The following is a 16966-nucleotide window of genomic DNA, read 5'->3' on the forward strand; positions in this document are numbered from 1 at the left end:
TTTGAGTCTGGCCTCTTCACTTAGCATAATGCATTTCTAATTAGGTAACCATTTATGATGTAAGTGTTACTCTACAGTTTTGCTTTAATTTTTTGCCTCTTTCAAAATGTTCTTATATTGCCCCCAACTCCCATTTCATGTAAACAGAATGTCTTTTGGCTTGAGAAATTATTATAGTTATAGCTTCAAATACCAAAGAAGCCTCAAACAGATTCCTGATAAGTTCCCAGGAGAAAGTAGAAATAGAGAAAAATCAGCTGTCTCTCTCCACACCCTTGCCTTTTGCATATAGAAACCTGAATGGGAAGTTTGCTATGAATTGTGGCGTTTGCCAGCTTATGAGAGAAAGGGAACAGCTGTTACCAGGAGGGGGTGGAAGGAATTAATGTTGTTCCTGGCCAGTTGGCACTGTGTGCCTTTCTAGGGAGGGAACAGCAGGTGACCAACTTTTTGCTTTTTATTTTTGTTAGTGTATAAATAAATAGACTGACTTGTTTTTTTGTGTAGAAATATCACAGTCCATAGTAAAATAACCTGCCTTTACGGTCTTTCTGAATTTTTTTTTAAAGCTGTTTAAATATATACGGAGATTTATTTTAAGTGTCTTAATGAACTGAGACTCCAAGGTTGAGGATATTATAGGTAATTATTGACACAAACCACAAAAAGTAAAAACCTTCTTGGTAAATGTCACTTATATCTAAACTGCCTTTTCTCCTTTTTGCCCAACTTAAAACAAAACAAAAACCCAGCAAGATAACTAAGTACTTTTTATAGTAAAACCATGTCACCACAGAGAGGTGGTGACCAGAATGTAGATGTCTCTAACAGCCAAGGGTGCACTGTTCTTTGAACTCTTGCACTTGGATACTTTGCATGCCATCTCTGTGAATCACACCCAAATATACAGTGCTGTCTACCACCCACCCCTCCCACCTGGCTCCTGGCTCTTTCCCTTCTCCAGCTCTACCTTGCACAAATTCATCTTCCTGCAGTGCATCTTTGACCAGATTCTTTCTTGCTTAAGAGTCAGTGCTGATTTTTCATTTCTTATTGAAACATATCCAGATCACTTACCTGGAATTGAAAATCCTCATACTGTAGTTTGCTTTGCCCATTTGTATTTCTTTTTTTTTTTGAGGAAGATTAGCCCTGAGCTAACATCCACTGCCAGTCCTCCTCCTTTTGCTGAGGAAGACTGGCCCTGAGCTCACATCCGTGCCCATCTTCCTCTTCTTTATATGTGGGACGCCTACCACAGCATGGCTTGCCAAGTGGTGCCATGTCCTTACCCGGGATCTGAACCGGTGAACCCCGGGCCGCCGAAGTGGAACATGCACACTTAACGGCTGCGCCACCGGGTGGGCCTCTCGTATTTCCCTTATTCCGCCTTTCCCTTTACCCTACTTTAGTCGGATCATTCCTGTTTTTTTTTTTTTTTATTGTCTGGCAACAGATTGAGTTAAGTTATCAATGTTTAACTTATTTCTAATTCCATTTCCCATTGCAGTTGTTTTGAATGTTTTTCTACTCTATTAAAACCTCCAGTTATCCCCTGCTCTACTCATTTTTCAGCAAGTGGTATTGTTTCCCACTTGATTTAGAAGGCTTTAGAGTCAGACATGTTTGAATCCTGGTTGCACCACTATCAAGGCTGATAGCAAGCATATGTCTGAATCTGCCCTTCCCCTGCCCATAACCTTCCATTCTCCTGGTCCCTCCTGTGGACCTCCCCAGGATCTCACAACTGAAAGGTTAAAGCAGAATCCAGCTCCTCCAGCCTCGGTTGGCGTCTCTTCTGAGTGGCCTGTGCTGGTGCAGCACTAGTTGTTAAATATTTTTAATTTCGGCCTTATTATGTGTATGACTTTAATTAAGTTACTTATCCTCTCTGAGTCATCCTCTCATCTTTAAAATGGGGATAATAATACCTGTTTTACAAGATAATGACTCTGTGTTCATTCATCAAATATTTGTTGAGGGCCTGCCTTGTTGTAAGCACTGACTTAGGTGCTTGGGATATATCAGTGAACAAAACAAAAATATCTGTACCTTCTCGGAGTTTGTGTTCTAGTATTGTGAAGATTAAATGAGAATTAATGTTAAATGTTCAGTATGATGAGGCACATAGAGGTGCTCCCAGTGTCCCCTTTTGCCCCCTTTGCAACATTGTTTTCATCAGGACCAAAAGGCCAAAGGGAGTGTGTGTTGGGGGGAAGAGTAAAGCCAATACTAATAACTGGGCATGGCTTCCCCACAGAGGACCCAAGGCCTGACTGCATCCATATAGGAAGCTTTTTTTTTTTGTAAAAAATGCTAGCTGACCATCAACTGATGATTGGATAAAGAAGATATGGTGTATATATATACACACACACGCACACACACACACACACACACACACACACACACACAATGAAATACTACTCAGCCATAAAAAAGGATAAAATCGTCCCATTCACAACAACATGGATGGACCTTGAGGGTATTATGTTAAGTGAAATAAGCCAGAGAGAGAAAGACGAACTCTGTATGACTCCACTCATAGGTGGAAGTTAAACATAGAGACAAAGAGGACTGATTGGTGGTTACCAGGGGAAAGGGGGGGTGGGGGGCGGGAACAAAGGGTGAAGTGGTGCACCTACAACATGACTGACAAGAATGTACAACTGAAATTTCACAAGGTTGTAAACTATCATAATCTTAATAAAAAGTTAAAAAAAAAATGCTAGCTGACTCTGCTCTTGACAGTCTTGGTTGTCTACCTGTGCTTACATTTCTTCCCATCTCCCTTGGATCTAGCTCTGTCCGTTCATCCTCATTCTCGAGTCGTTCTTCCTTCTCCCCCATTCCACCACCCCAGCTCACTACTGAATCTTTTGCTCTATAGACAAAAACAAAAAATTGTTACCCTTCTTCTGCCCTTTGTCCTTCAAGTGTGGACCAAATTCTCCCCTTCCTTCCTTTTATCAGAAGACATTTTAGAGTTGTCTGTACCCGCATATTCATTCCTTAATTCTTTTAGGTCTTTTGTTCTTACTCCAAGTGTTGCAGTCCTTCTATCAGGGTTCATCAGCGCCTCTTGTCTCTTTTTCTCCTACTCAGCTTCTTTGTAAGCAGCATCCATTATTGTTAAGAACATGTGAACTCGGTGTGCTCATGGCCTCATTTGACCTACCTGGGTTCAAATCCTAATTCTACAACCTAAGTGGCCTCGGGCAGGTTTCTTCATCTTCAAAATTATGTAATAATATTTAGCTTTTAAGTTATTGAAGGATTGTAAAGCTACAACACCTAGCACACTGTCAAGATATACGATGAGAGTGAAGTAAAAAGTGACTACTGTTTTTGACATTTAAAAAAAATGCCCTTTCATTTTCCCTGCACCATCTGTTTTTTTGTGTTCTTCATCTTGGTTTCCTGATAGTTCATTCCTTATTACTTGGCTATATTGACTTTCTGTTTTCTTTCCAAGTTTATGGCTATCACTTACTCTGAGTGATCTTAGTAAAACCTCATGGCTTCAACTATCTCCTTTATAATTGATAATTTTAGATATTCATCTTTAGTCCACATTCTCTCTTGAGTGCCAGATAGGAATATTTAGCTGTGTGCTAGACATGAAACATTTGTCAAATGATCAGGAATAATAATCAGGAAGGAGTGTCTACATTTGATTTGTAGTGGAAACAAACTACCTTACTTGGCAAACATCACTTTTATCACTTGTTAAGTTGATAAAATTTTGAATGACTGTCTTTACTTTTGGACCTCTAACGATGCTTTATAAAGGAGGGGAAGAAAACCCTTTCTGTTCAGAAATAACACACAGCCCCTGTCAATTAGCAGGAGGATTTTTCATGTGATTCTGGAAAGATTTTGCAACACCTGTTTCCAAAGAAGGCAAGAAAAATATTGCATTTTTTTCCCCCAAATGTATTTTGTTCAAACCGAATGGACACCAAATAAAGAACATTCCTTGAGTTCTGAATGAGGAGAACTTTCTAAAAACTGCTCAGGTAACGCAAAGTAGTAAAGAACCAAAAAAATTTTATTTACTTTTAACCTTGGACTGCTAAAAGGAGAAAATGAAAGGGTTTATAGAAGCAAACTTCACAAAAGTAACCGTAGACTTACTTGTTAGACCCAAATATACATGTAGAAAAATACACAAACATGGTTAAATTTACATATGCTGGACTTTTGTTTTTTTAAGGGAGAATATTTCTTACGTATGGGTTTTATCCATTACTTTTTTGGTAAAACAGCAGCTCCTAGAAGCAGTTCCCTCACTGTTTATTTTTCTTGTAAGTTTTCCTGAGGTTTCACATTTCTCTTTCATAGTTTGCGGCAAGGTGTATTTAGGCATCAGGGTGGCTCAGTCGGCCCAAGTGTATGGTTGATTAAGATGTATCTTAGGTCACACAGAGCCACTCCACCTTCACCTGGAGTCTAACCAACAGGAGGAAATCAGTTGTTTGTCTACGTACAGGCCAGCTTAGGACTTGAAAGGGACCTAAGAGAGAGTGTCATTCTTCTTTCTCATTTGTAGATGAGGAAACTGAGACCCTGCTGGTTAAACTCTTTTCCTAAAAGAGAGGTGATATGATGTAGTGAAAAGAAAAGGAACTTTTTGTTAAAATCCCGGCTTCCCTTGCTTACCAGCTGTGTAATGCTGGTTATCTGCCCTAGTTCACAAGAGCTCTTCACAAGAGCTGTGTACTCTTGGGTGAATTACTTAGTGTCTCTGAATTTCTGATAACATTTAGCCCAGAGATATAGTTAGTCTCCTTTAAAAATTTTAATAATTTGTTGTATTTTTCTTTTGTTTTCTTAAACCTTTAACAAGACAGATCATTTCATTAACCTGTAAAAACTCATTTGGGTTTGTTGATCTGATTTTTCCTCTGTTTTCTACTTCCTTAATTTCTGTTCTGTATTCCTTTCACTTTAAAAAAATAAGTTATTGTATTGAATATTTGTTTCATTAATTTCTAGTATGTAAATTTAAGTCTACATTTTCATCTATAGTATTTTAGCTATATACTTCATTTTGATTTGTTGTATTTTTGTTGTTCATTTCAAACTGTTTTGTGATTTACATTTTGACTTTTCTTGACCTACAACTTAGTGACTTCTAAATTTTCAAGCATACGGATTTTGGGGACTGTCTTTCTTTCCCTTTCATAGAATTGTTAGAATTAGATATAATATATAGGCAAATACCTGGCAAATAATGGATATTCAACAAATGTTTTCACTTTTCCTTCAAGAAATAAACTTCTGCTTTTGAAATTAGAACAGGAAACATAAAATTACAATCAGCATAAGTAATACTAAAAATGACCTTAGTTCTATAATATATCCAAATAAGGAGACAGAGTATAGACAGCGTAGAGGGATGATGGGAAAAGGGTAAAATTAGGAGGAGGGAACGGGGGACAGAATTAAGGAAAGATGTAGGAATAGCAAGTTGAATTAATTCTAGTCTTCTTTGAGGTCATAGTCTACTGATCACTTCGGTTTGGGGGTTTTAGGATATTAATTATTATATTTCTTATGCCTTTATAATAGAAATGTCCATAGATGACCTTTTTGGGGGGTGTGTTTGTGTGCACGTTGTGAAACTGTATGGCAAAAGTTTGTATGTTTTTGGGGAGAGAGTCCATAGTTTCATTAGAATCTTAAAGGGGTCGATGAAGCCCCTGGAAGTTAAGACCTGCTATTTTAGCGACTTTACCACGTGGGACACCTTGAGAAGCCTACCGGAAAAGACTTCTGTTTTTTCTGCTCTAACTCTATTGACTACTACCCTCTTGAGAGAGATTGAGTGTTCCTTCTAAGGCCTTGGGTGAGAAGCAGATGACCAGGCAGTATACTAAGAACAGAATTTGACTTTTACTGAGGTGAAACTTAAAACTACATGATATTTTATAAGCATAAATATTGTGATACCTGTTGTGAATTACAAAATCTGAAATCTTTTATTACTATTATTTTTATATAGCTAAGCCAAGTGTTCTTGGTCTCTTCTAAGGGTAAGAATAATTCTGGGAATAAGAGGAAGCAGGTGGTAGTGCTGTGGAGATGGTGTGCTATAAAGGTGACCTTTCGCCATCCAGAGACAAGAGGGTACTCTGCTGGGTTCGAGATGAAGGGACTTACCCCAGGACAGAAGAGTAGGGAAGATGAGAGGTTGGTGAGGGAGGTAGGAAGGTACACCAGACAGACTTGACAGGCCTCTTGCTTCTCCTTATAGGAAGGCTAGTTGCCTAGAGAGAGAAGCCAGCTCAGGATTCTAAAATTAGGGAGATGCAGTAAGAATACGTTCTTTAAAGGAAGCCAGCCAAGAGGGTACATGTAGGGGAGTTTCTTTCTGAGCTCTGGCTCACAGTGAAATCCATGTTTACTGAAGTACTTCATAATTATTTCCTCAGGTTTCTGCAATCAGAGTTAGTTTTGCTGTGTATTAAGTGTTAGTACAATTTAGAAATCTGATGGTTCTCACTTGTTAATTTGTAATCCCCTAAATCTGCATCATTCAGTACGAGAGCCTCTAACCATATATAGCTATAAGATGAAATTAATTAAAACTGAGTAAAATTAAAAAATCAGTCCATTGTCACTAGCTGCATGTCAAAAGCTCATTAGCCATATGTGACTAGTGGCTACTATGTTAGTGCATTGTATTGGACTTTTTTGTCATCATAGAAATTTTCTCTTGGACAACACTGCCCTAAATGAAATTATTTTCTTTTTCTCTTCTCCATCAGACTAACGCTGGTTTATATTAATATGTAACCAATTTTGAGATTTTTTTAAAATAAAAAACTTGACGGGCTCACTAGAGTAATATTCCTTTGCTTGTAACATAGTTAAAAAGACATTGTCACCCTTTCAGGTTCATCTGCCTGAGTGCCATTATTTTACAAGATTTTTCAAGAAGTGGTGACTAAAATAATTATATTCATTATGGCTGGTATTTGACTGCCTCTACTAAACTGATAACCCTCAGGATTATTTTTACTCTCTATACAATAAGCGTGCTCTGGAAGGGCCTCCAATGTCATAACAAAATTTCTAAGGTGAAAACCAGCTTTGTTTCATACACTTTTTAGGAGATATTAGACTTATTATGATTCATCTACTTCGTATGTGATTGATGATCATAGTTCTCAAAAGTTGCAAGACAGGAAAATCTCAAAAAGTAATTATTTCACTGTTGCCCTACTTCTCTGAGATCTTATCACTCAGGCTAAAGGATAATTTCTATTGCTTTGTTTTTTGTTTTAAACAGAATAGAAAAATAGGCTTTTTCCTTTGCCCTCCTTTTAAACAATCTCTACCATAGGTAGGACTTTTTCAGGTAACTTGCATGTACAGTATAATTTCAGGAAACACAACAAAAAATTTTTTCATTGTGATAGAGCATTTCTTGAAATTCAAATTAATAATCTTTTTTTTTTTTTGAGGAAGATTAGCCCTGAGCTAATTGCTGCCAATCCTCCGCTTTTTGCTGAGGAAGACTGGCCCTGAGCTAACATCTGTGCCCATTTTCCTCTACTTTCTATGTGGGATGCCTACCACAGCATGGCTTGCCAAGCAGTGCCGTGTCTGCACCCAGGATCCGAACCTGCAAACCCTTGGCTGCCAAAGCGGAATGAGCGAACTTAACCGCTGCGCCACTGGACTGGCCCCCAAAATTAATAATCTTGATCTTTTGTTTTATTATAAAATGTTCAAACATGGAAGTGTATACAGTAGGAAATGCGTTTTCTACCCGATTTGTTTTAATGCTATCTCTGGAGATAACTACTTAAAAGCTAGTTAAGTATTCTTCTAGGCTTTCCAATGTATATTTAGACATAAACACAAATAATTTGTTTTATATGAATGAAATTATACTAAATATAATGTTTTTACAGATTATTTTGCCTATTTAACAATGTAATGGACATATTTCTGAGTATATGATCTATGCTCATACTGTTGATTAGGTTTTTAAAAGTTTTTTCTATATTTTATGGTAGGAAATCTGGAGTATAAATATGTTTTTATGTAAAGATGATATCCAGCTATAATGTATGAGCAAGTACCTTAGCATGATGGTGACCTATAATAGGTGCTCAGTGCATGTTAGTTTCCATTCTTCCTCTTGGACATATGTGAGAAGGGCCATGGAACGTGAGTAACTGTTTCTTTTGAGTAGTGAAACTCTAAGAACTCACAGTAAATATCTACAAACAACCATGGTATTAATCTTTTCACTATAAAACAAACTTTTCTCTTAAGTGTGTTTGTGTTTTGTGATTCAGGTTTATAAACTGCTACAAGACTAGCAGGATTGCTATTTAAGAGTTTTGTAAGCTAGGCTGCCCTGATTATTTTAGGTGCTTCTGGTAAGAGCAAATATTTTTTACTGGTGAATAAGAGACCACATTACGATTTATCCTTTTGACTGAGTGCACAGTCAAAATATGTACTATAAAGCTGTACAGTATGTGAAAATGTGTTACATGAGAATCTTGGAACAAAGTCCTTTGCTAACTTTGAAGATGTGTAGAATGGTTGCTGAGACGGGAAATCCAACACTTCTGTCTTGGAGTAGGATTTGTAAATATGTGCTGTGTGATAGCGTCGAAGATCTCATTGTTTCTAGTCGTTCTAGAGAAGAGACTAGGAAAAGATGAATCTGGAGCTGATTGTCAATTATTTGTAGAGTCCTATTTTTAAGTATTATTGCTTTATACTCTTCATCACCTCATTTGGAAATCTGCTCCTTCTGCTTTCCTGCAGGGAAGTTGTGGACCTTTGTTTTGGGTGGATCAGTAAAGCAGATTGAATTGGGGCCCCAACTTCTTTTCTCCTTGAGGACAGAGTGAGGGGTGCTGCTGAGAGAAGTGCCTCCGCAGTAGCCTGGGCTGAAGCTTGGCTTGGAGGTAGTGCTGGACTGTACAGGAATTTCCTTCGAGATTCCAGAAGTTTGTGAATTATAAATTTCTTTTAGCAGTTAACATGGGTATATCAGTCTGCAAGCTTGAGAAATAATTGTTAGAATATAGAATTGGAAGTGCTTCCCTAGCATCTTCCTGGACTTTAGATTGTTAACCAGTTTTTTTGGTTTTGTTTTTTTTTGGTCTTTTCTTGGCTTATTTGTTTTAACTCTGGTCTTTTGGAGAGAAAAATCACTTAAAACTTTTTAGAACCTAAATTTATAGTTACACAAGATAATTATTTGTGTGCCTCAGAGGCTTTTGCTCACTTGTTTATTCTTTTGTTCATTTATTCATTCAACAAATATTCCTTGAAGTACTTACTGTAAGCAGGATTGTGGAAGGAATGCTATCAGATAGTAATCTAGTCAGGTAAGGGAAAAATGGAAAATGTATTCTACAGAGATACCAAAGGCTGAAGGTGGGGGTGTGTTTGTGTGTGTGTGTGTGTGTGTGTGTGTGTGTGCATGTGTTTAAGAGAGACACAGACACATGTCCATATATACATGTACAGAGACATGGTCCATAGTGCTGTAGGAACAATCTCCTAAACACTTTTAGAATCTGTCTATTCTTCTATTCCCACTGTTATTCCTTTCTTTTGGGCCCTCAACATCTCTCATATACGCTAGTAGTTCTTGCCTCTGGACTGTCCCTCTGTTCTAACTTTTCACTGCTTTTTCCTTTATACAGCTGTTTTCAGAGTTTTTCCCCCTAACTAAAGCACAGATTTGATTGTGTGTCTCCTGTTAACCACAGAATAAAGTCCAAACTTGTTAATATATAGACTTAATATAGATTCTGTAAATAGTCCCCTCATTAAACTCTCCTGAGTTATCCACTTTTAGTTACTGTCTGTCCATGCCCAGACCCAAATGGTCTTACCTTCTGTCTCTTGGTTCTGGATATTTTCTGTTTCCTTATGCAGACCTGCTCTCATCACTGTCCACCTTCTCCTCAGTACCAGGAGGCTGACCTTGCCCTGTGACTTCTACGTGAGTTTGGACACTGGGAAGCACTGGCAGGAGGAGAGTGGGGTTGCTGTGTTTATTCTCCCAGCTTCCTCCTGCCAAATCATGTCATATTGGCTGTCCCAGAGGTGGTAGCTCCTATGAGGCGGCCCTGATTGTACCTTTAAGGCCTAGGGTTGGTAGCAGCTTCAGGAGGTTGCACTATCTCTTGACTACCCACACCTTTCAAACCTTGTAAATAGTCTTTTATTAAGTTGTTTGTAAATTACCCAGTTTGTTTCCTGCTGGGATCCTGACTGTGGCATTGTCCAAACTCTCTAAGCTTCAGATCTGCCTGCAGTTACAGCTGTGTGATTTTCCTGTAGCGCTTATCTCTCTCTTTTATTCAGATTTTTTTGTGAGTTTTTTTTCATTCCTTCCCTCTTTTAGTCTGTTTTCCTTTTTCCTCTCCCGGCACTGTAGCTGCCATATAATAGAAATTGAAAAGTCGGAATGAATAAGGAGAGGAGATTTTCAAGAGGATGGACATTTGAATTTCCTTGTGATATAGCATAATATTTATTTAGGTGTCTGAAATGAGATCTTTTGAGAAAGGAGGGGAAGTTATGGGTACTGAAGTCAGTATAATCATTTTAACATCTAGATTTTTGTTTCGTTCTTTTCAAAAAGTAAACTTAGCACTTGTTTTTCTTTACCTTTGTTTCTACATATTAGAAATAACACTAGTTTACTTCTGTTTTTCTCTCTCTCTCTTTAAAATTTATTTTATTTTATTTTTTAAAGATTTTATTTTTTTTCCTTTTTCTCCCCAAAGTCCCCCAGTACATAGTTGTATATTCTTCGTTGTGGCATGTGGGACGCTGCCTCAGCGTGGTTTGATGAGCAGTGCCATGTCCGTGCCCAGGATTCGAACCAACGAAACACTGGGCTGCCTGCAGCGGAGCACGCGAACTTAACCACTCGGCCACGGGGCCAGCCCCTTTAAAATTTATTTTAGATTTATTCCATTGGAATATTTTGTAATAGCATATCTTTAGGGAAGTATGTACTATATATAAAATGAGATAGATTTCAATTATCACTTAGTTGGAGAATATAGGAAACATTCATCCATACATATGTCTATCCAGGTATTCATTTATCTATCTTTCTCAATATATCTTATAAAGGATGTGTTAAGAGCAGACAACCATAGCTAACAAATGCATTTAGCAAGATTGAAATGTGTTTAGCAAGATTAAACTTTTTTTTTTTTTTTTTTTTGACTGAGGAGAATTTGCCCTGAAGTAACATCTGTTGCCATTCTTCCTCTATTTTGTATGTGGGTCGCCGCCACAGTGTGGCCGCCAACAAGTGGTATAGGTCCATGCCCAGGAACTGAACCAGGGCTGCTGAAGTGAAGTGCACTGAACTTAACCACTAGGCCACAGGGCCGGCCCTGCAAGATTGAGCTTTTAAAAAGTGACTTCTCTTAAGAAGAGCGTTTTAATTAAGAGAAAAATATCTTAGAATTATGATTAGTAATTCTATAGAATAGTGTCTATATCCTTTATACATTAAGGAAAGGATATATTTGTCCTGTGAAAGGGTTTATTTTGAGAAGAATCTTACTATATAACACTAACTTTGACACAGAACTTTCCATTACTGCTGTAAAAAATTACCATTGAAAATAATCTCTATAGCAGATAGAGAATATTCCGTTGCTTTTTAGAGTAGAGGTGTCTGTTTACTCTAAAGGGATGGATATGCCTCTGTGTGTGTGTGTGTTTGTGTGTGTGTGTGTCTTAGCCTGTTTGGGTTGCCATAACAAAATACAATAGACTTGGTGGCTTAAACAACAGAAATTTATTTTCTCACAGTTTTGGAGGCTGGAATTCTGAGATCAGGGTGTCAGAATGGTTGGGTTCTGGTGAGGGCTCTCATCCTGGCTTGCAGATGGCCACCTTCTTACTGTGTCTTCACATGGCTTTTCCTTAGTATATGCATGTGGAGGGAGAGAGATCTCTTTTTATTCTTCTTCTTATGGGGCCATCAATCCTATTGGATTAGGACTGTACTTTTTTTTTCTTTTTTGAGGAAGATTAGCCCTGAGCTAACATCTGCTGCCAATCCGCCTCTTTTTTTTTTTTTTTTTTTTTGCTGAGGAAGATTGGCCCTGAGCTAACATCCATGCCCATCTTCCTCTACTTTATATATGGGACGCCTGCCACAGCATAACTTGATAAGCAGATCTTGATAAGTAGGTCTTCTCCCGGGATCCGAACCAGTGGATCCCAGGCTGCTGAAGCACAGCATGCGACTGTAACTGCAGTGCCACTGGGCCGGCCCTAAGACCCTACTTTTATGACTTCATTTAACCTTAATTACTTCCTACAAGCCCTATCTCCAAATACAGTAAAATAGGGGGTTAGAACTCCAACATAAGAATTTTGGGGGTACACAGTTCAGTCCATAGGGGTGGGTGTGTGTGTGCACATGTGTATATATAAAACATATGAGCAATAGAGGAAATTATTGTGATATATTTAGCTTGAAGAAAGAGACTCATGCTTAGACAATGACAGCCCAATATTGAAGCTCATTATTGAAGTTTCTTTGTAAAGATATTGTTGTGTTGGTGGAGGTTGTGTAATACACTCTCACGGGTTACCACTGACACTCTTTTTCCTCAAACCTTGTAGTCTTTACTCAGTTCTCACTCTCTTTGATGTCTTGGCATTTGACATCCTACGTTTACCTAGATGTAGACTTGATACTCTAAACTACTTCCATTGGCTTTCGTATCACAACATTGTCCTACTTCTCTGTTGTTCATTCTTTTGTTCAAAGAATGGCCAGTATGTACTGCTGAATGAGACAGATGAAGTCCTGACCTCTAGAGCATGTAATCATCCTTTCTTCCTCTCTCTACTGCAGTCCCTTTTCATGGTTTCACCTTGGAGATTAGTCCTTAGCTGATTGTTTTGTCTCTGTTAGTCTTGACTTTAGACTTTCTCTGAGAACTGTTTCATTTTCCTGGCTTAAGTTACCACCTCTAATGTCAACAACTTGCATATCTCTCTCTACTTCTGATTTTTATCCTGAATTTTATTCATTTAGCCATTCAGTGAATTTTTATTCAGAGCCAACTGTGTCCTTGGTGCACAGGATACAAGAATGATATAGTCTTTGCCCTCAAGTTGCTGACAGAATGCAGAGAGCAATTTAAAATACACTGTGATAGATGTATGTACAAGGTACCCTAGGACAGATAAGTAGGGAGTGCCTGGCTTGGACTTGAAAGGGAATTGAGAGGGCGGGTACCCTCAGTAGAAGGCTGAACATATATGAAGGCACTTAAAGTTTTGAAAACATAGTATGTTTAGGCAACAGCAAGAGGTTCAGTATGATTGGAGCTTTAAGGGCTGCATGGGGAAGAGTAAAAGTTGAGCTGAGCATTTAAGAAGGTGTCAGATCACGTGAAAAGCAGTGTTCTCAATATTAAACTAATTTTCTTCCACCATAAATCAGCTCCCCTTCCCAGCTTCACATTTATGTCAATAGGACCATCATTCTCCCTACTTCTCAACCCTGAAGTGTCATCTTCAGGTCTGCTTCAGCAATTGTGATCAGGTATCAAGTTGAGTCATTTCCATATTCAAAACACTCTTTCTTGCATCCTTTTCTATTTTCACTATCAACATACTACATATCACTTAGTTACTGGATTATTTCAAAGCTGTATTAAATGCTCCCCTTTCTACTTTTTTTTTTTAAAAGTTAATGTCTAAAAGCCCTTATTTTATCCTGTTGCTGACTCTGAGCAAAAGAGGACAGTGAGGGACCGGCCCGGTGGTGCAGCGGTTAAGTATGCACTTTCGGCTTTGGCGGCCCGGGGTTCCCCGGTTGGGCTCCTGGGTGTGGACATGGCACCACTTGGCAAGCCATGCTGTGGTAGGCGTCCCACATACAAAATAGAGGAAGATGGGCACAGATGTTAGTTCAGGGCCAGTTTTCCTCAGCAAAAAGAGCAGGATTGGCAGATGTTAGCTCAGGGCTAGTCTTCCTCAAAAAAAGAAAATAAATAAAAATAAAAAATAAAAGAGGACAGTAATGTTTTATTTCCTACAGGATAACTCCTTTCTTAGGCCAGTAATTAAGTTATCTTTTTAGTAAACACAAAAATCTCAAGCTTCATTCTCCCATTAAAACCCACAAAATTGCAGAATTAAGAGTAATGTGCAGCAAAGAAGATTTTGTTCCATTAACTTTGAGTTTTTATTAGGTCCCTCTCCCTCCATTGTATCTTCCTTGTTACATCTCTAACCTCTTAATTTGGCCAGATCGCTTGCCTCCACTGACTCTAGAAATAGATACCCTGTGTTGGGATCCTGGGCACTACTTACTAGTTTCAGCAAGGTTCCACATTTCTCTAAGCCTCATAATAACTTTGTGTGAAAATGGGGGAAGTGATAGTACCTACTTCGCAGGGTTGAGGTTAAGGGTTGAGTTAATCTTTGTAGCCTAGTGCCTGGCATGTGTGAGCACGTGGTACCTGTTGGCTATAAAATGTTACATACCTTGAACACTCCTTGCTCATTCCCTCTGTGCTCTTGTTCTTGCAACTTCATGCTGTCCTTGCATCCCTCTACCACTAAATGCTTTCCTTGAGCATTTCCTTTTCCCTGTTGCCTTTGATTTACCTGCTGTTTTCAAGTTCAACTCAGTTGCCTTTTCTTTAATAGTTTTTTCTAACTGTTCCAGTTCGCATTGACCTCTGAATTTCTGTAGGAACTTTTATACCATTTTAGAAAAGTCCTATTTTTTGTCTTTTATGGTATTTCTTTTAAAATTTACATACAGTAAAATTTACCTTTTTTGACAGATGCTTAGAGTTGTGGGGTTACCATCACAGTTGAGATATAGAACAGTTTAATCATGCCCCCAAAATCTATCTTGGTATTACTTTTTCAACAGTTTCCTGAGTATGCATTCTGTTTCTGCATGTACAATTTAGGCTCTTGAACCTTGTGTCTGTTTTACAATAATGTGTCTCCCCTATGTATGGCCTAGTCTAGTATTGAGCATATGGTGAGTAGATGCTTGAGCGTTTGAATTGTATAAAACAAAGCCTAAAAGCACGGTCAGTTTGAACATTTTAAGAAGCTACTGATCTAAGTTATTTAATTTCTCTTGGTGTTTAATTTTATTTGGGTGAAAATTACAATTGAAAATTATTTCTCTACAACTTAAGTGATATTGGAGCCTTGCCAGGGCTAATGAACACCATTTTAATTTGTCTTTGGAAAACAAAGGGCTTGTTTCTTTCTGTTTTTGTTATCAAATGTACTTATGGTTTCTGTTTTTTTCCTAACCCTATTAATTTAAATTTTGATGTGAAATAAAATTTTATATCTTTACCCTCCTTAACTACATTTAGCTGTTATGATGTTACTAATTATTAAATATATTTACTGAGTTTTCCCTTTTCTTCTTAAACATATTTAAGATATTGAGCAATTCAATTAAAGGTGAATTGGTTACAAAATATAAAATATAAAGCCTTCTTGTTTTCCCAACTTTATTTTACCTTGGGCCAATTTTCTTCTCTTCCCTTTGGGTTTCTTTTATTGATTGTCTCTAAAATCAGAGGTCAACGCAAGTAAGAGAATTTTTACTTGAAAGTGGGACTGATGTGGACAACCTAATGCTGCATGGTTTCCTCAATCTTCACTCTTGGATATTATGGAGTATTGATCCTTCTTCAGAAAGGGCAAAATTTGGTTAAGATTTGCATCCCATTCAGTAGACTTTACTTCCTAACAGAGTGAATTGAACTTAACCATGTGTGTCTTTTTTTCCCTTCCCCAACAGCTTCCATGCCTATGGCTGTTCTAAATTTGGGCCAAATATATCCATTTCAGAGAGGCTTTTTCTGTAAAGACAACAGCATCCAGTATCCGTACCATGATGGTACCATCACAACCACTGTCCTCAGCACAGTGGGGCTTGGTTTACCCATTTCCTCTGTAAGTAAATTAATAAGTAGGTAGTGATGGGTTTGTTGTGCTGGAGGTTGGATAAAGTGATGGAGTTGGGGTGGGGGTGAATCCACAGTACTGTCTTCACCAGTGTTAATGTGGTGAATGATTGCTTGAGGAGTCTGCCCCCTGTTTTAATCCAGGGGCATTGTTTCTCTACTTAAAGGGGAATGTTACCCAAAACAGCTTGATGCCGTCATGAACAATTATAGAATGATTATTTTAGAGTGGAAGGGGTCGTTTAAGTTATTTGGGCCAGCTCCTTTTGGTATACAGTGGAGAAACTTAGGTCCAGATACTTCCTCAAGCCCAGTAAGCTATTTTATGGTAGAGCTGAAACTAAGATTATACTTTTTTTTAAATCTTATTATTAAATGGAAATTGAGGCTATGAAAAAGGAGATAGATTTCTTTATTAAATTTGAGAAAACTCAACACTAAGAATGTAAATACATATGCAAAATAAAATCCTCAGAATACATGGAGACTAAAAGTTGTCCTGTCTTTTAAATAGTCCACCAGTTTGTAGGATAAAATCGGGTTTCATTATTTTAGATAACTGACAACTTTCCTTCCAGGTTAAGTTTCACAAGCTAGGTTAAGATTGGCACTTGAGATATTGTGCTTACTTTCTTTATCCTTGGCTCTGATTCCTGAACTTGACCCTATGTCTCTTTATGTGACTTGGAAATAGAAGGGGAGCTGAGTAAAGATTTACCTCTCTGAGCGTCTTGGGAGTGCAGCAAGTCATGCTGTATTTCTCCTTTGACCCCCTGGCTCTTGTCAGTTGTCTTCCCCAGATAGGTGACTTAAAAAAATTGTATTGTCTTAGCAAACTCAGCAGCCTTATTTCCACAATAGGACAGGCTGGCTTTTCTTTCTCTGTTGTGCTTCCAAATAGGTTAAAATTAATATCCTAGTTCTTTGGTTTACTAGTTCATATCTAAGTTCATTTTTTTCTTTTTAGCTAGCAGATTTTT

The 16966-nt window shown here is 38.0% G+C and overlaps 1 protein-coding gene across 2 annotated transcripts in view; it reads left to right on the plus strand.

Moving 5' to 3' along the window:
- The window catches only part of PLPP1 (phospholipid phosphatase 1), a 95866-nt gene that overhangs the window by 15963 nt on the left and 62937 nt on the right, over positions 1–16966 (plus strand). The window contains exon 2 of one of the 2 annotated variants that reach the window (XM_023625668.2): positions 15821–15975. The exons of the other annotated variant lie outside the window; for it this stretch is intronic. Within the exon in view, the coding sequence (XP_023481436.1) occupies positions 15821–15975 (155 nt within the window). The remainder of the gene's footprint in view (positions 1–15820; positions 15976–16966) is intronic. 2 annotated transcript variants of the gene reach the window in all.

The sequence above is a fragment of the Equus caballus genome, chromosome 21 (genome assembly GCF_041296265.1).
Source record: "Equus caballus isolate H_3958 breed thoroughbred chromosome 21, TB-T2T, whole genome shotgun sequence".
Classification (NCBI taxonomy): domain Eukaryota; kingdom Metazoa; phylum Chordata; class Mammalia; order Perissodactyla; family Equidae; genus Equus; species Equus caballus.